General features: G+C 37.6%; 1 protein-coding gene across 1 annotated transcript; it reads right to left on the bottom strand.

Moving 5' to 3' along the window:
* Nucleotides 1–759: 759 nt before the first annotated feature.
* On the bottom strand, nt 760–12,517 carry LOC145694255 (pickpocket protein 28-like). Its single transcript, XM_081770353.1, has 3 exons — nt 12,402–12,517; nt 4,465–4,550; nt 760–907 (listed from the first exon to the last, which is right to left on the bottom strand). The coding sequence occupies exons 1-3, from the start codon at nt 12,419–12,421 to the stop codon at nt 780–782; spliced, it is 234 nt and encodes a 77-aa protein (XP_081626479.1). The 5' UTR covers nt 12,422–12,517; the 3' UTR covers nt 760–779.
* Nucleotides 12,518–21,035: the final 8,518 nt, after the last annotated feature.

The raw sequence follows: 21,035 nt of genomic DNA, 5'->3' as shown, positions 1-21,035 counted from the left end.
TCATATTTGATGCTCACATATTTGGTTGCATAGAAGATGTTCGTTACAGTATTTATAAACCCATTTCAAGTCAGTTTTTTTAAATCTTCAAAGCCTGTTAAATGAAGTTAGAGCCAGTTTTGTTATCTTTTCAAATAATAGGAACAACAAGCAACATTTAGATTTGGGTAACGTAGTACCTTAGAACTTAAGAACCTACTAATGAAACAGAAATAAAAGATTTACAATATATGAATATGTCATGATTAGGAAATTCTCTCAAACGGTGACATATTTCTCAGCTGAATATAATTATAATATACTCGATGCTCTTACATTCAATTTAACAATGCTTTTAAAACGCTCTGTCATATGGATTTTCATATCGACTCTGTCTATTTAACACTTATTGAAACAACAGAACTAAAGAAAGATGACTCACATTGATTTGTTTTCAAATTTCTTCAATATAATCACAAAATAAACTTGAGTAGAAATATAATCTTGGTAGTGGATAATACGTAGAATCTGTTGTTTCTCAGTTCTTTGTTTATCACTACCTAATAGCTCGAATGATTGATTAAATTTTACAAAATTGAAAGAATAGTGACTATCATTAACATATTTTAGGTATATACTTGACATAGCTATTCAGTTTCAAAGAGCATTGGAAATATTTCAGTTTATTTAATTCGCGTTTCGAGGCTATGAACTTACACAATATACTAAGTGTATATGTAAGATTTAGAATGTATGATCTTGTTCAGTTTCTTTAAAAAGTTCATCCGTAATACTGAAATTCAAGTTCGTTTTCTCCATCTTACAGTCTTTGTGTTACAAACTACTTTTATTACCACAAAGTAGAATAGCTCCATAAGACTGACAACGCTGAATCCAAGACATAAACCTAAGACTCCTCCACAGTTAGCTGAAAAAATAACAAAACAGTAGTCAATTTCTAAACTTTTTACTTCGCTTTGCACATTCCTTTATACCTTCTGCAACTTTGGCACTTTAAAACTCAAAATTAAAAAAGGAAAGCTGCAAATATTTTAATCTGTAATGTTCCAATTGAGTAATATACTGTGCTATATAATATGAATAGATACGATTATTAGATACAACTGGCCATTACGTTCATGTGTAATATTTTTTATCAATATTACCTTTTACTTTTAAACTATTGAGCATAAAAGACACACACAAGTGGACGTTTCAGTGTGTCTTGTTTAGTCTTAATCAATAAAAGCAAAAGCTAAGTAGCTAAAAACCAATCTATGAATTTTTTTTTACATTTTTGCCACCTTTCAAAAAGACTTTCAAGTTGCACATTGACCATTATCTTGGAATGCATAATCAAAATATCGAAGATCTAAGTGACGTATATCGAGTAGAATTTTGTACCTCTTTAAAATAATTTTGTACACCCCTGTGTTTAGTGAAAATTACCGTAAGACTTATGGAATGAACTATAATTTATGGAGTGGATATTAGCTGTATCGAAAAACTACCCAGTTTTTTGAGTGACAAAAATAATTGAAGCTATTATTTATAAATATTTGAAAGTTTATTGTAAACTTATGAGTTAATTACAGATCATAGTCTGGGTCTGGTTGACCCCCAAGTTTTTAGCTTCTAGATCCAGTCCTGGACTTAGGTTAGCAGAATGGAAGCACAGACTGGACATTATTAAAAATTTAAAATTTGACAAACATAATGTAAAAATACCATTCGTTCAAATAACATATGTTTTACTTCAATCTCTGTCCTGTATTACTGGACAAATAACTATCAAAATCCAACAATAGTTTTGAGCATTCTTTATTGTATAAACTTTGACAACGAGATTTTTCGGATTGCTATCACCTCTCAGCATTCTCTCACTCTTTTCTCGTTCGTGGTCATTTTCATGTCTTTACGTAGAGTGATATCATACTTTCAATCAATAAAAGCAGGTGTGCTTTATGCAACTGTATTATTCCATTCTTTACACAGGTAATCTTAGAATCCCAAATTATAGGTACTTCTTTCCAGCTGCGTGTGTAGATGTCACTTTGTTTATGATTAACCATCTTCTGCAATAGGACTACATTTCTACGTAACGCCAGTCAAGAACTAGCTCGGGGATGCTTGCTTCAAGTTTTATCACAAATGAGCTCAGTTGTGATATACAGCAAGGAACGCCTTCGAATGCATTAATACGTATCATATAGAAGGCAGAGTAGGATCTAGCCGGGGACCAGGGAGCTTAAACTCTCCAGTTTTTGACTGACAATACTAATTCAAGCTACTGTTTACATATTTTCGAAAGTTTATAGTAAACTTATAATATATTCTAGTCTGGCTTCTGGCTAGCCCCCAAGTTTTTACCTTCTAGATAGGATAGGAGGACTTTTGGATGGTAGGAACGCGAAGGAAACCTTATGTAGGAAGAAAAATCTATTTTGTGGGATTTTGAATAAACAGCTGAGAAAAAGACTCTTAAAATGCTTCGTATGGAGAGAGACAGAAACATGAACATTACAGAAAATGACGAAAAACGACTAGAAGGTTTCGAAATGTTGGTATGAAGAAAAATGAATAGAATAAGCTGGATCAAGCGAAAAACGAAATACTCAGGGGTTTGCATGTGTTATATATCGTTGGAAAGGTGCCAACAAATACACATCACATGCGAAATATCTCGCTTGAATGGTGTCACTAGGGGGCGTAGCGACCATTTGAAAATCCGAAAAAGGTACGCTCCGAAACACCAAAAAGCGTGGACAAAATAGGAAATTATGGTGTAATTGTTTTGAGACGTCATATAGCCTATATAGTTTTAAAAGGTAGCTGAAGACGAATATAACATGAAATGTTTACAAATCAAAATGTCAGATTCAACATGACAGACACAAATTACGGAAAACAAGCCATGGATCTGAAATTGGGCATATACAGATATTCGAGGTCGCTATGTATGAATCGTATACCGAAAGTGCAAAATTAAAATGCCAGATCCAAGATCGAAATGCAAAACACTGCTATGGAACTGAAAGAGGGGAAGGTTTTCATAGGTAGGTAGAGGTTTTGTGGTCGAAGAGTACAGATCCAATGTTAAAAGCGCAAAATGTCCATTATGACATATCTAGTATATGGCAGACAAAACGTGTAAAAACATGTAGAGAACAGACATATGTAAATATTACACATGACTTAGAGGCAGGTGATGTTTACAGTAAACAGGCAGCATGTTCTACTGTAAAATCATGCTAAAATATTTTCACACCTACAAAGACCTCTCTCTAAACAGAAGACATTGCACACATTGCATTTCATCTTGATTTTGTGAATACCATTTATCCAAACTTTGGTCCAAACCAGATTTTGAATATCGACCAATTTACATTTAATTATACTTTACTATCGACATGCACATTATCGCACACAGGTGCATTAGTTTCGCAGTTAAATACTCGCACGTATTCGTATGCTATACAGCCTGTTCTATCTATGGAGGGGTAGTTGTTATCTATGATGTTTATTTGCTTACCAGAGGCTGGCAGGGGCTTTGTATTCTCCCATCATAATACTTCCCAATTGCCGGAACCTTGTCATTCGATGCTCGCAATTCGGGAAGTTAAACAAGAAAAGCGGGTTTTGATTCATACGTTCTATTTCAAGGTGTGAAGGACAATAATTTTTCTTTAGAAGAGCTCATTTGTCATAATCGTCGGCAGAAAGAATCCTGCATTGCATGTTCTTATATAAAGAGTCTTCCAAAAGTCCTGCAAAAAAGTAAAAACTTGTAACTTTGAAAGTACTACTTAGAATTTTGTATTTTGTTTGTAATGTTTAGTGGAAATATTAAAATTTTTGTTGGCAACAATGAGCGGATGTAAACGTTGACGTCACAACCGCAAATCATGTGGCAAAGATGCCGTCTACTGAAGAGAAAGCGCAGTGTGTGGCGTGGTTTTGTGAGTTAAAGTCTAGTGTTTTGGTGAGAAGAAAACTCCGACAAAAATATCAGAAACAACCACCTGGAGGTTCAAGTATCAAGAGGTGGTACGATAAGTTCCTAGCTACCGGAAGTGTCTTGGACTTGCCTCATAGCGGAAGGCCAACAACTAGTGTTGATGTGATTCAGTCCGTGCAGGAAAGCGTGTTGCGAAGTCCAAAGAAATCGTTGAAACGCAGATCCTTGGAGCTGCGAGTGGCAATGACAACGCTACACAATATCGTTCGTAAGAAAATAAAGGCAAAGCCTTACAAGTTGAAACTTGTACAGCAATTGACGGAAGAAGACTGTGACATAAGAAGTGAGTTTTGTGAAATGCCATTCTTGGATTTCCGAAAAGACTTCAGGAATGTGTGGACGTAAATGTTGCTCAGCTGTCAAATGGCGTTATTTCTGACCTGCTGCGATTTGTACATTAAGATTTTGAACACTAACACCATATCGTGCGCAAAAGTTTTACATTTTGTAATAATCTAGATGCTTACCTAAGAAGTCTGTCAAACTGTAAGCTTCAGTTCGAATTTTCCCAACAAACTCTTCTTTTTCATAATAGAAATTTGCATATCCTACACTGTAAAGGAAAATACAAAACGTGCGCATCAATATGATTAGTAAGATTATAATAATAATAATCCAAGCAAGGAGAACTATACTGTATAGATTATCAGCATCTAGATTCTGACAAAGATTACTTTTTGCTGGTCAAAAATAGTTTAGTTTATATTGTTTCAAAGTACATTATTCTTATACTAGTCTACCATACTATTAGAAAATACAAATATGTTATGTTTCAACGAAGAGGTGCTACAAAGTTGGAAACACTCATATAGTTTATGAGTTGTCTTCCACGCTGCTCTAACGATCTTCCGCAATTATTTGAATTCCTTTGAACGTGTTAGGAGTCAAAGCAACTGTTACAATTGTCCATTTTTCGAAGATAATAAAAATTCTGGATTTCAAATGCAATTTATTCTCATTTTGAAATCAATTTGTGAATTTAGAACTGATTAGACTATTCCAGGATATTGTAAACCATGGGATTGAGAGATCTGGGCTGGTAAATCAAATAAAATTGAGCACTTTTCAGTTGAAAACAAATTGTGATGTAAGAGAGTGAGAAAAGGGTAAATGAGAGAGAATAAACTTAGGATATAGAGCACTTGCCTGAGATACTCGGCGATTGTAATTGATTATCGTCTTGGTGTATTGTCATCTATCCTTTCGATCATGGAGTCTGGACTATGGACGATCAGACAGCATCGTGTAAAACTCTACATTGAGGCACATAATTAAAATTAACTCTTAGCGCGAAAGGACTTTTAATACATAGTTTTGCAAATTACAAAATCATCGCTTCCGTTTACACAAGAATATGAGACTTATTTGCTTTAATATTATGCTCTTTCAACGTGAGTAAAGTCTAGCCGCCGGAAGTTTCTATCTATATTGTCGCCGTTGGCCAACTCTCTTGCGCGAAGTATTCTCTTGGATTTTTGTCCTAAGGCATGGATTCTTCAATTCCTGGTTCAATGAATCAATGTCGAAATTGATGAAATGAAGTACGTGTAGGTTGACGTCAAATCTATCGAGTACGATCTATCTGTATATTTGTCCAGAGGCCTCCATTAAGTCCTGCATACACTGGGGGGGAGGGCTTATGGAACCACCTGTTTCTCATCATGTACCACCAATTGACCACCCACACTTACAAGCGACTGGCAATTTTGACACTCAATTCTGAAAGTCATATGATTGCGTTCCCATGGCATTACAGGTACAGTCGCCATGGCAACTACACTTATCATATCAGACATCCTTCAGATACCAAGAGCATTCTCTCCATAATCAGTATGATCGTCAGAATGATGAATAGTATTGTAGCCACTGCCCTCTGACCTCCAGTTTAAGTTCTTCGTTCTTCACACACATATTGTGTACTTTGCATTTCGTTGAAATCGTTCGGTCTATACGAGCCGTACCTGAATGAGTTTCCAATAGTGTTTGTGAATAGAATTAATTATACATTTAGTCAGAAGGGGGATAGATACCTACGTATGTGAGTACTAGTTATGAGGGACACTCGGTCGAAAGGATGTAACATGTTTCAGGCCAGCCATTCAGAAGGATTTATTTCTGGGTTTTCCTTATTTACACCAGGCAAATGCTGAGATAGTACTTAACACACAGGTCTCAGACCGCTTCCTTCCTTCCCCATTCCATTCTTTTTCTAAATTTCATAGCTTCTGCAGGAAACTTCGGTAAGTACCTTTTACCTTGTATTTGCAATACCCTCTTACGTCCAGCTAGCCACAATACATAGCATGATTCCTTATTCCAAAGGATGTTCTCCTATGGCGTCTGTGTGCACTGTGGACTGCTTTGCATTACTGAAATGGAGGAGTAGTGCTCTTGATTTTAAATCAATGGTGATGTTTTCTCATGGAATTCCAGTGCAAATACGTCTCGGCAATGATACATATACTGGGGGACCTCAGGTTTGAACTTTACCGTTATTGTACGTGGTACCTAGAACTATATTAAAATCTGGATGGGTGCGTGACACGATAGGAGCTAATAAACACTTGGTGGTGCCTTATATAGTTCTTCTTGTTCTCCATTTCGATAGCTTACATTGGTTTACTTATTTACTGAGCACATATGGTCCTTTTTCAGTAAATCACGACACATTTTCATGAATTATGGGCGATCGTACGTAAGGTTCAGAGGGTTTCACACCATTAATGACATATCATACTTTCAAAACAGTAAATAACAATAATAAAAATAATGTTGATAATATTCAATGCTTAATCCCTGACATGATAGATGTTACCCACGTGTGTTAGATTATGACACTGGGAACGCATTCAGAGTTAATTTAGTACAGTAGTAGGTCCTACTAGCCAGACTTGGCCACAAATTTTGTGTACTTGGGTCCCTGTCACAGAAGTCATAGTCCTCGGCCCAGGGGTACATAGGATCACAATCAATGCAATGCGTGCCTTGGCCTATCAAGGAGGGATGCATAGGATCACTTTCAATGCAATGCGTACCTTGGCCCATTCAAGAGGAATGTATAAGACTGGGTCATGTACCACTAGATGTTTGTAGGTTCTTCTCATTCCTTTCTATAGTTATAAAATTACCAAATAAAATGAAAATTATCAAGTTTTGACCTACTGTATCCGTTTGATCATGTTTTATTACGTTATGAATCTGTACAGGCTTCATTGTATTTCGTAAAACAGGGTAATCTAAACGCTTCTTTTCCAAGATTTCGGGAAGATGATTTATGGCCTTCTTAAGATTTGGAAATTGCCAAATTTTAATATTTAATATTGTATTATAGAATTATAGAATGCGCCTCTATAAGTTTGGAAATGAAATCTTTAAGTTTTACGTCCCACGATTATGCCGGTTAGGCTAAAGGAGACGGTGATGATGAGAGATGAGTGAAATGGTGGAATGAAGAAAGTGAGACGAAACGGGAGAACCCCGAGAAAACCCACGAGCACGGTGTTTGTCCATCACAAAGTCCACACGGCGAGAGCTGGGATCGAACCAGGGACCCCAAGCACCGGAGGTGAACGCTCTACCACTGAGCCACCGCGTTACTTTTGTGTGCAGAAGTTAGTTTCTATTTTTACCAGGTGATGAGGAGGACACCTGTACTAAATTCAAAGAAATATCTGCGTCTGCACAGGACGATGCTTCGTTTGCCCTCTCCTAGCGACACCATATTGCAGCAGCTTCAGATTATCGGAGAAACCTTTCACTGCTTCCTCCCAGGACCCCGTCGTGACTCCAACCCTGGATTCCAGTTCTAGATTACCTGTATGCGTTATAGATGCAGGTAAAGACTTTTCTCCGGTTACCGCCGTAAATTGAAGGTTCGTTCTGACGTCTTTTCCAAGAAATGTGTATTGGCTGCTAAGTAGGCAATATTGTCTTTTGTCTAGTAATAATAATAAAATAAGATAAGAACATATGTCCGATCGAACTTTATTACTACTGCCTAAGAACCAATTAAGAAATTATCATATTTAATGTATTTTACCAGGACAATATGTCTTCAAGCACATAATTAATAGTAGAGGCTGTTACTGAGGGAAGTTATATAGTTAAAAAATTGAACCTTTCTTGCTTCAAAGTAAAGGGAAAAAGGTAATCTAATGGACTTATAAGTTGCAGGGTCCGATTGGGAACACTATTGCCCCACCCCAGGTTCCCAACTAACTTGCATGCATATTATACTATATTGCCCCAAGACACACACACACACACACACACACTTACACACACACACACAGACAGACACACACAGACACACACACACACACACACACACACACACACACACATATATATATATATATATATATATATATATATATATATATTTGGTCTAGGAATTAATTCGTGCGGGTGGACAAGAGATGGCGCAACGAACGGAGCGTCCCACAGTTCCGTGTATCCACACATGTGTTGCAAACCCCTGTCATCGCGTATCGTTCGTAGTATAGGGCAGTGGATTAAAGCGTCAACAACACCAGTTTGTAGTTAAGTGAACAAGGCGCAATTTGTGCCTGATAAAGTGTTTTTGCGGGGTGTCCTGCTGCATTACTTTAACATGCAGAAAAGTGCGACTGAAAGTCATCGTATTTTGGTGGAAGTGTATGGTGACCATGCTCTAGCTGAGCGAACGTGTCAGAAGTGGTTTTCACGGTTTAGAAGTGGTGATTTCGGCTTGGCAGACCAAGAGCGAGCTGGACAGCCAAAAAAATTTCAAGACGAAGAATTGACAGCATTGCTCGAGCAGGATTCGTGTCAAACGCAGGAACAACTTGCAGCAGCATTAGGCGTTGATCAAACAACAGTCTCCAAACGCTTGAAAGCCATGGGAATGATTCAAAAGATGTCACATTGGGTTCCACATGAATTGAAAGACAGAGACGTTGAAAGACGAAAAACCATTTGCGAATTGCTGCTTCAACGACAGAGCAGAAAGGGGTTTCTGCATCGAATTATTACGAGTGATGAGAAGTGGATCCATTACGAGAACCCTAAACGAAAAAAGGCCTGGGTGAAACCAGGTGAACCAGGTCCATCACAACCAAAACGAGATATTCACTGTGCAAAGGTTATACTGTGCATATGGTGGGATATGAAAGGTGTGGTGTACTATGAGCTGCTGCAACCGGGTGAAACTATGAATGGAGAACGTTATCGACGACAATTAATGCGTTTGAAGCAAGCTCTGGCCAGAACACGACCAGAATGGGAGAACAGACATGATAAACTTATTGTTCAACATGATAACGCTCGCCCACATGTCGCAAAACCGGTCAAAACCTTTTTACCCCACCCGCCGTATTCACCAGACGTTGCTCCTTCGGACTACTACTTGTTCGATTGCATGAACAACGATTTGATTGGACAGCGGTTTACTTCTTCAGAAGATATCGAAACATGGGTCTCTGACTGGATCGCTTCCAAGGATGAGGACTTCTTTCGCCACGGAATCCGTACATTGCCTGACAGATGGGCGAAAGTGGTGGCTAGCGATGGACAATATTTTTCTTAAGGTATTTATGTATTTTGTGTTTGTACTACAGCTTCAATGTGTGCGTACCAACCGCACGAATTAATTCCTATACCAAATACAAACACAAAATACATAAATACCTTAAGAAAGATATTGTCCATCGCTAGCCACCACTTTCGCCCATCTGTCAGGCAATGTACGGATTCCGTGGCGAAAGAAGTCCTCATCCTTGGAAGCGATCCAGTCAGAGACCCATGTTTCGATATCTTCTGAAGAAGTAAACCGCTGTCCAATCAAATCGTTGTTCATGCAATCGAACAAGTAGTAGTCCGAAGGAGCAACGTCTGGTGAATACGGCGGGTGGGGTAAAACTTCCCATCCGACATTTTCTAAATAGGTTTTGACCGGTTTTGCGACATGTGGGCGAGCGTTATCATGTTGAACAATAAGTTTATCATGTCTGTTCTCCCATTCTGGTCGTGTTCTGGCCAGAGCTTGCTTCAAACGCATTAATTGTCGTCGATAACGTTCTCCATTCATAGTTTCACCCGGTTACAGCAGCTCATAGTACACCACACCTTTCATATCCCACCATATGCACAGCATAACCTTTGCACAGTGAATATCTCGTTTTGGTTGTGATGGACCTGGTTCACCTGGTTTCACCCAGGCCTTTTTTCGTTTAGGGTTCTCGTAATGGATCCACTTCTCATCACCCGTAATAATTTGATGCAGAAACCCCTTTCTGCTCTGTCGTTGAAGCAGCAATTCGCAAATGGTTTTTCGTCTTTCAACGTCTCTGTCTTTCAATTCATGTGGAACCCAATGTGACATCTTTTGAATCATTCCCATGGCTTTCAAGCGTTTGGAGACTGTTGTTTGATCAACGCCTAATGCTGCTGCAAGTTGTTCCTGCGTTTGACACGAATCCTGCTCGAGCAATGCTGTCAATTCTTCGTCTTGAAATTTTTTTGGCTGTCCAGCTCGCTCTTGGTCTGCCAAGCCGAAATCACCACTTCTAAACCGTGAAAACCACTTCTGACACGTTCGCTCAGCTAGAGCATGGTCACCATACACTTCCACCAAAATACGATGACTTTCAGTCGCACTTTTCTGCATGTTAAAGTAATGCAGCAGGACACCCCGCAAAAACACTTTATCAGGCACAAATTGCGCCATGTTCACTTAACTACAAACTGGTGTTGTTGACGCTTTAATCCACTGCCCTATACTACGAACGATACGCGATGACAGGGGTTTGCAACACATATGTGGATACACGGAACTGTGGGACGCTCCGTTCGTTGCGCCATCTCTTGTCCACCCGCACGAATTAATTCCTAGACCAAATATATAACACAAAGAAATCGCTATACCATTCTGGTGTTCATGCACGTATCATATCGCTTAATATCTACATAAAGAAATGAACTACTGCTCAATCAACTTCAGAACATATTTCTTGTTCCCAGAAACTTAATACAAACTATTCATTTAACAATTAAGTGAGAGCACGAGCCCAGTTGAAAGAAATGAGCTGGAGCCCAAGTGAACGCGAGCCCAGTTGAGAGAAGCGAGCGCGATCCCGAGCGGGCCCAGTGCTAAATTGCCATCTATGAATAAAAGTCAGTGCATTAAGTCTTTTTTCATCTGATCTGCTTCATTCTGTTGGTTCTCTGCTTGATTGTGTTTGTTCAGACATCAGCACTCTTAAGATTATGTTGTTTACTGCTGAATGACGTGAGTGACTGTTTGTCTACCAATACTCTTTAAACATGAAGTGTAGACACTTTTTATATAAAAAGTCTCTAGCATAGGCAGGGCAACAATGAAGCACACTAGCTTCTAAATGTAGCGCTATTTCTAGCCGGAAACTTTCATGAGAAACATGCAAACATTATATTCATTTCCATTACTATTTTTAATAATTATGTAGAAGTACACAAGAAAAATTGTCTACTGCAATTAAACGAAAGGAAGAATATGGCCAATCTATAATCTTGCCATGACATCAACTTTTCATCTAGGGGACATGACAGATGTTATTTTAAATCTTAAATTTGTCCAAAAATGGTCAAACAGAAAATTCAAAATATTCGTTGTTAACGAAGTTGTTCTTCTCCCTCGCGCGCGCCCTCGTTTTCACGAATGAAATTGTTCCTCTTCCTCACGCACCCTGGCCATCGCAGTTGAAGTTGACCCTCGCCCTCGTTCACTCTCATTCTCGCGCACCCTCACTCTTGCAGTGAGAGTTGGTCATCGCACTCGTTCACATTTACCCTCGCGAGCTGAGTTGTACATCGCCCTCGCCTTCGTGTTGGGAATTTCATCTTGTCCTCGAGCACCCTCGCCATCGCTGTCGAAACTTGTCCTCGCCTTCGCAGTGACAGTTGACCCTCGCCCTCGTAAAGGTAGTAGTACATCGCCCTCGCCCTCGTGTTGAGAATTTCTCCTCGCCCTCGCTGTCGAAGCTTGTCCTCGCCCTCGCGTCATTGTGGGTGAGGGAATTTGAGAGTGAGGATGTCCTCAAGAGGACACCCTCAAGAAAGTGAACATGTCTGCTCCAGACATCTAGAGGTAAATGTTCCAATCCCGTATCCTCGTGGGGGAAGGGCAAGGTACCCATTGCCTTTTAGGTGATAGCACTGGATTATGACTTCTGGACCATGACCCGTGAGCCAGGGGCGCAAAACTGCGTCCAAGTCTCGCTACTAATACCCCTCTCATTTTGAAAAAATGCTCGGATTTTTAGTTTATTGATGTTAAAGTTTTCTGTAGTGGAAATCTCTTGAGAAACGTTATTAAGAGGTACCAATATTATTGGAATAAATAAATAATAAAATTTATGAAAATCTTTGCTTTAAAGTGAATACTTACCTCTTCAATTCCATTTGCATACTTTTAGCTTTATTAATGTAAGCACCTTGTATTGAGGCTTCATATTGAATTTCCTTACATGCATATTTACAGTTGCATTTCTTCAGTATGGTTGATTGTACTCCTGTTAAAAGAACATATTAACTAGATATGATTGATTCAAATGTTATAAAAATGTCCTAATAACATTAAGTATGTGAAACTGAATGTTTTTGTATAGCTACAACATGACGAAAGGTGTGAATTTCACCACCGGTAGCTGTAACAATTCAATGATAAGTTAAGTGATGTTTTTAATTTTGCAGGGATTTCTATTAGTTTGCAAAACGCATCGAAGGTTGTTGCAAGAGTGTGAACATTGCTGGTTGAATTTTTGTATCATGAAAACTAGGAATATGTAAATGTCTGAAAAATAAGCTTCTTATGTTGGCACCGGATATCAATTTCAATTGTTACAGGTTTATTTTTTTAATTAAAATGCAGAAAGGTTTGAATATAAAATTGTTGATTGTGGCGAGAAAGGGATAGGTTATCTAAAACAAATCTAATAAATATTTCTTGGTTAGTCACAATAATCCAGTTTCGTACTTTAATAAAAGTAACACATAGGATTCACTCAAAATGTTAAATAGCATTATAAGTAAACCCACTAACCTATTAAGTTCTGCATAGTTGAACGTACCCAAAGAAATGAAAGTGGAATATTTACATCGAAAATCGATTGTTCTTAAATAAAATACGTATGTCTAAATACAATAGGGTAGGATTACTGTCTTCTTATCTTACTATTATTTGTCGCTCATATTCCAAAGTGAAGAGAAGGGTACAAATTATTTTCTGGCTGAATATAAGCGTCCAGATTATTGTTGAAATTAAGACTGTTATAACAACGCTTTATGTTTGGACAAAATGCTTTTCCTTAATCTTAGAAGGGGTATATTTATCAACGAACTTAAAATCCATGCTGAATGCTCTATGCCTGTGTGACTGTCTGTCTGTTATTTACGAATTTTTCATCTTTGACCCATCCATTCGACAGAACATAAAAACTATCTGACAAAGTGATGCAAGTTTTCGCGTCACTCTTACCGTTCCCGAGATATTGGTCCAAAAAGTTCAGATTGCGGGAGATTTAAAGAGTCATATATCGCGAACCATGGCTTATAGAAAGATGATATCTTGGATTTTAAAAAAAATTTCCATCCTCCGGTTTGAGCATGCGTTTTCTTGAAACAACATATCTTAGAACGTTTCAACAGAACTCTTAAAGAAGACCTGTGGAAAAAAATTAAGCACTCAAGGAAATGGAGAGATATATTCCAAGAATTGTTTAATGAATATATATCGTATTGAAGTGCATAGAACAATTGGTATAAAGTCTGTAGAAGTTAAGAAGAATTACTTCTTTTTAAGTTTGTTCTGGAAATGCTGTTACACCTCTCTCACCTGGTTTATATTCTGAATATCATTTTCAGTAACGATTTAAGAGCAAAGGAGGATTTTTAGAATAATAATGTCTGAAACGAAAGTTTATTTTCTTGCATATTTTATGCAGTTGCCCCCATACATACCTATTTTGTGATATCACAATGCAAAACATGAGTTTCAGTTTGTGATTGTGTTATTCATATACACATTTCGTTTATGATTAGCCATTAGTGAACAAACTGTTGTATTTTCCACTTATTTATACTTCACAATCTTTTGTTTTTACAAATTCACTACCATAATTCCTTAAGAGAGAATTAAAGTTTCGTTAGATTCCGATTTTAAACAAATTTTCTGCATTTTAAATAAAATACACGCACTTCGATACTTCATCTTAAAAAACGTCTTTTGGTATAGGAACAAACTTTCAGTAGTTTTTAATAAATTTAGCACATGAAAATTGTTACAGTATAAAGTTTTAATTTTATGCCTGTACTTGATACACAAGCTTCTTAAAGACCTAATTTAAATTAACTTCCTACGGAGGGAACCCAGTTAATGAAGTGTTATTAATAACAGGGAAAGTTGACCCGAGATACACTTTTTAGTTTTTCAAAAATCAAGAAATAAAATCTGACTGAAGCAAATGGGTTTTAATAAATCATAATTTTACAGTTGCAGCAATGTATTATTACCTTCATCAGACACATTAAGAAATAAAATCTAAGTACTGCAACTTAAATATCTCAGAAAATGAGAGGAGGTCATTTCTAAGAATCAATGAGATCATTTCATTTTTAACAACTTGAATTGTATATACATAGATCTCAGCACTTTTTTAATAATTTGCTTTACAGAAGTGGGTATATTTGTGCAAGACTAACAGAAAAATGTTCCTAATAGCTTCATACTTCAGCCTTATAGTGTAAAAGTGAGAAACAGATTGTATCGATGAGATGCGTATCAGAGGAAGTTTTACCGAGGAGATAACTTTGTTCCTTGGCACGTGTCAAGGGATTACATGTAATATCTATGCTGCGAAGAGACAGCCATAAGAACAGCTTTAAGTACAGTGACAATTGATTATTTTCAGCGACTAATTTAAGTGATTGTTTTCAGCAACTAATTTAATCGATACCAAAAAAGATAAAAATTGTATTATAAAATCATAGCCTACTATTTCCTGTTTCAAATTAGAATTGAAATTTTTGCTCGCAAAGTAACTTAAGTAACAATAGGCATAATATGCGTTTAAAAAAATGTAGTAATCGTTCTATCAGATCATTTGTTGAAGGAACGTGCAATGAATTAGGCATCTTCGTTTTAAAACTAGATATAGGCCTCTATTCATAAGATTATACAGGGTGTTTCAAAACAACACCGACAACGTTTGGGAGGTGATTCCTGACACCAAGATAAGACGAAAAGTATAGACCAACCTGGGTGCACAAACCCTTCGTTTCGGAGTTATAGGCTACCGACAATATGAAAAAGTGAACTTTGAAGGTCCATAGCTCCAATGCTATAGGACCAACCGTTGCCCGGTCAAGATTTCACTTAGGAACTAATATGTGATATATCCAAATATCCATGTTTCAGAATCCTGCGGTACTTCCGCAACAATTTATATAGAGGTAGTTGTCAATACTTCAAATTATATGACCAAAGCCAAATTCCCTCTATAAAAATTGTTGTGTGAGTACCGCATGATTCTGAAATATGGATATTTAGATAGATTACATATTAGTTCATAAGAGAAGTCTTGACTCGACTACGGTAGTTTTGGAGCTATGTGCCTTTAAAATTCATTTTTTTATGTTTTCGTCAGTCTATAACTCCGAAAGGAAGCATTTGTGCACTCAGGTTGGTCTACAATTTTTGTCTATCTTGGTGTCAGGAATCACCTCCCAAACGTTGTCAGTGTTGTTTTGAAACACCCTGTATAAATATTGCTCATTATATACAAAGTATGTTTCGTTGGTTCAAGTCATATCCCTTTGTACGATATTATCCAAATTATAAACAAAATTCAATTCTGGAAAAGAAAGGCATGAGAACTTGAAATTACTTTTATTTAGAAACAGTAGATAAATGTCTTAAATATATTACATATTTACTTTTCACCTATTATTTATATTGTAATATTTGTGTGGGTGGAGACAATGACAGTTCGGGATTCTAGCCCTATACTGAATTTGTTTTAGAAAATATTATAAAATAGTCTTAGCGTCTACAAAGTTAACATCTCGAATCTTTCTTATGACCAGAGAGGTGAAGGAAGGAATTTTTTATGCGGGAACCCCTTTAGCTCATAGCAGCCTCCTGCGCGTCTTGGAGTGACTTTAGGATCTGATTCTTTTGGTAACCTCCTTAGGTCATGGCAGCCTCGTGAGGTTCGGTTTGTGATTAGGAATCCTTTTCGGTCAGAGTAGACTCCAAGAATTTTAGGCTGGGTAATACTCCTTCGTCTAAGCCGAACTCCGTAGCAGATGTAGGTTAAGCGATCAGTGGTCAACTGATGCCTCCGTCTTCTTTGGATTCACTTTTATAGGAAATTTCTTGGTGCCTCTTTCTTTCCTGATTTCCATCGTGCTGCTCTTTGAGTCTTCCTGGTTTTGTGCATCGTCTGCTGCTCTAATGCTTATAAATAGAGCCCGGATTATATGTAATTACATGTTTTTCCCCTTGCATGTAGTTCCGAAAAAAGTTCAAATCTTCACGTGTCACGTGAACAAGATCATTATACCTTGGTTTCATTTTACATATTATTACATATTTACTCAATATTACATACATAATTTGAACTAGAAATTATGAACATTTTGGACTGAAAATTTTGTAAACTATTTAAGTTTTGTTAGCTACATGATATTTCTCATGCTACTTCCAAAGATGATGAAGATGTACTTATTCGCTCTTCTCAATTATGAATAGCCTAGTTTCTAGATTTTACATTTCAAACAAAAGAATTAGTGTAATGTATCTTCTGTCCATAATTGACTCAATATTACATATTTTCAGGCATTTTACATAAAATCAAATATTTTGGCAGTTTCTTGTAATTCCTGACCATTCTCTACTTGTGGATGTTATAAGGAATACAAACAACTTGCAGAAATGTTACTGGAAGTTTCGAGAAATTTCCTTGTCCTGCGCTGCATTCCAAGCTTTAGGAGGGGGAAGGAGCAGAAAGTCAAGCCTAATTTTAGATGTCTGGCATTGAAGATTTTACTGCTTGAGGCAGCTCATTGCGTCACTCTCTCAAGGAAAGTCACCCTGCTACTTTTATCCCTCCGTGCTGTCCAACAAAAAAGTAGCTGTACTGTGGAAAATTTATTGATACGAACAGACGTTGTCTTGTGGACATGTTTATCGTGGATTGAGGCTTTGTGTATTGATGTTTCGTCATGGCACCGGTTGGATCATCGCTAGCATCTAAGTTAAAATCTTGGGTTCTGTAGATGATATTTTTCGTGGACATGTGTGCCAGACTTCTGAGGAATTGGAACTAAAATTCAGTGTGAGTGAAGAAACCACTCGGCAGCATCTCCATCAACTTGGCAAGCACTACAAGTTGAGTCGTTGGCTCTGACTCCGGGCCAGAATGCAATGTGAGTAGACACATGTGTTTCTTTGCTGTCTCGTCTAAGGAAGGAGCCATTCCTGGAAAGAATGTTGACATGTGATGAGGTGTGGGTCCTATAGAAAGCTCCTCGGCGTCGTAATCATTGGTTAGCATCCCATAAACCGCTTCCAAAACAGTGGAAACCAGCACTGCACTAGAAGAAGGTCCTCCTGTGCGTTTGATGGGTTGCTCGCGCCATCGTGCATCGGGAACTCTTACCAGCTGGTCAGAGCATCAATGCAATTGTGTACTATTAGCAGTTGAGCAGTGTGCAAGAAAAACTCAAGACTCTGGAGCCAGCACCTCTGAATTTCAAAGGTGTTCTCCTGTTACAGTACAACGCTTAGCCGTACCTGGCTAGGATGACCTGGGACACCATTCTGTTGCTTGAGTGGGAAACACTATTGCATCTGCCATACTCCCCGGACATTGTACCGTACGATCATGCCCTGTTCTATTCCTTAGATAATCACCTTAGAGAACACCAGTTCAAATCCCTAGTATAGGTGCAAAATGCACTTGATACCTTCTTCGCTTCACGGCGAACCAAGTTCTCCCGCGATGGAATCCATGGCCTTCCAGAACGTTGGTAGAAGATCGCTGATGCTGATGGGGACTATTTTTAGATCTTTCAGGTATGTCTTAGGTGACATATCGATGTTCGAAGATGGTTCGAAGATCCTTACATTTCCAACGCTTTGAACTCATATTTACTTAGTATGAGTGTATTTCTGGACATTTTTCATTAAGTGTTTCCACACATGTGAATCACCCTGCTTTATCTGTTGTGCTCTACCGACACTCCAAATGTCTTTCTAGAGCATTTGAGTACAAATTCGCTACACTTAATACTCACTGTTGGCCAGCATCTGTACCTGGCGATTATGCAACCACACACAACGGGTATGAAGGTGTCCGCCATTTTGTATTTGTTCCAGATATCGACTTAATACAAACGAATTATTGTTACCTGGTAGAATCCCCATCAATTCATATCGATTTAGACTAATTTTCATTTGGCAGATTATCCGAGACTCCCTACGTTCCTTTGGGGAATCTCTTGCGCGTGCATGGTAGGATTGTGAAATATGCAAAATTCAATACAGCAGGTATGACTTCTTCAGTGAATTTTTTATCCGCCCTCTTTACGTTGTATAGTTTCCGAACTATTGGCGTCCGAAAGTCATTTCCCACGCTTTAGGCACCTTGTAGATCCGAAACTATGTCCAATAGCCGAAAGTTCAAGAGAACTTTTTTTCTTGTCTTAGTGGCAGGGGTCACCTCCCAAGAGTTGTGACACTTATTTTGCAACCCCTCTACTTTCAGTACTGAAATACAGGTTGGAGTCTTCAAGATAATAGCAAAGTGAGTTCGGCAAATAATCCGAACCGAATAACTCCATTTGAAATTTTGCACTTTTCTAGCATGAATACATGTTTCGTAAGTCAATCGTTCACAATTCTGACAGTAATACTTTTGTCGTGTATAAAAGAAAGAGTGGCTAGTCACGCGTCAGATGAATGAAAGAAATTAAAGAGTGTAGCCATGTATCAGTGGAAAAAGTAAGCAGATCTTCGCCGCCTCGAAAGAAGCCAGTGTCTGATTTGTATAACATTATAATATAATTATCAATATAATGATTGTTAGGAAACACTAAAGCATAAATTGTATGTGCATTATCGCTGTTTTAGACTTAAAATGTGTATTTGAAACACAAGTGCACTGTTGCAAAAAATAGCGTCCACTTCTTGTCGAGAAATAACGTCCATCCATTTAATCGCTAATATAAAATAACAAATTCGTCTGAAAAAGTGTTCTTTTGTGCTAAACTGACTGTGGCATGTTTAAATTTTCACGTTGCATCCACAAGGTGTGAAAGTCACACTTTCCGCATATACAGCTCAGAACATGACCCCACAACTTTGAGAAACTAATTAAAACGTAAACAGCAAAGCTCATACAAGAGCATGATCGCAGTTCTGTATTGCCCCTGGAACTCGAAATAGAATTAAGACAAAGAATTACATTTACAGATTTAGATTTGGTGTAAGCAGGAAAGACATTTATGAGATCGTCTACGCAATGTGTCAAATGGACGCTATTATCAATATATCAGAGCTAGAAAGGAAACATTTTATGCATTTATTGTATAAAACTCAAAATATAATTAAGACATTTATTCAAACGTCACCATAACCAATAAAATTTGTTCTGGTAGAACTAAAAAATGTTTTAATGCATTTATTTTAAGTCACCTGACTGCAGCTAAAATTTGAACTATGGAAGATTCACGATATTTCACAAAGGAACGATGACTATCTTTTACATTTTAGAACAGAATACATGTATTCCTTTGAACATAGTGACAACATACAACAATTTACAACAGAGATGAAATTGCACTCCAAATGACGTAAAACAACCAAACCATTCTGCCACAGAAAGTATCAAACATGTACGTAATGCTAAACTGGTCAAAGGGTGCGAAATTGTTAGTATAGTTGCGTGCCGCACCAAGGCATCAAGCTTAAATTGGATTCGTCGGATGATTTTATACAAACGAAAATATGGAAAGAATGAAGTTAGTGAATATTTTCCTCCAGATAGAATCTACCTAATGGCACGTAAAGTCTATACCATAAAACATATATTTCGTACATTTCAATAGAGACCAAATCACTTCGCCATCGGAGTCATTCTGATATTATCTTTGTGAATGCTGCTGCGAGTATGCGCTTCATCTATTTTGGTTGTGTGCATTGCACCAAGCGCTCGATCGAAGTTTATTAAGAACTTTTTAAAAACGTCTACTGAAATGAAGCAGTTAACAACTATCGGAAAACTCCATTTTACAAAACTATTATCACAGTATTGGTTTTTGTTCAGCAACATAAGAGAACGCATTTACAGTGTCATCACTAGAGGTAAATATTCTTTCAAAAGAAACGCCATTCTTGATGTCACCTCCACCCCAAATAATATTTCAGAGTAAGAGAAACCAACAATAATACCTAAAGACACACGATTGATTTCTATATCTTCCTCAACATCATCAAGTGCCCACATTATTCACGATCTGGTGCGGACATCTAAAGAATTAGAAGAAGACCTGTCGCTATTCGTTCTCCAACTACCAAGAAGTATTGGTAACATATAACATGTTTGAAGCGAGCTAACGTTTCGAGTTTTTTCATCACAGAGGAATGCAAAAAGTTGAAATTACATGGATAAAATCGTGTTTTGTGGTGACAGTGGGGGATACTACTACGGTATTAGGAGTTGTAACATTTTGATTCCGTGTTTTTTAAATGGATTTCAGGAAGCAATCTGAAATATAGTTTGGTACGTGTGATGCCAATTGTGCAATGTTGCTTGCCTGTGACAATTTGTGTTACTTGTGACTGAGACAGTTTTGTTGAAAGGATTGCAATTCTGGTATGAATTGCAATCTCAGCCACGTGTTCTGAATTTTGGGTAATATCGAGCCAGATAACATAGTGGCAGATAACACTGTCAATTTGAATTAGGAAATGTACTTATGTTGTCAACATGTCTGGTTATTGACATCTATAGTTATAACG

This window comes from Thermobia domestica, chromosome 9, assembly GCF_964235325.1.
Source record: "Thermobia domestica chromosome 9, izTheDome1.hap1.1, whole genome shotgun sequence".
NCBI classification, from domain to species: Eukaryota; Metazoa; Arthropoda; class Insecta; order Zygentoma; family Lepismatidae; genus Thermobia; species Thermobia domestica.
This window is presented reverse-complemented; position numbering and strand designations above follow the sequence as displayed.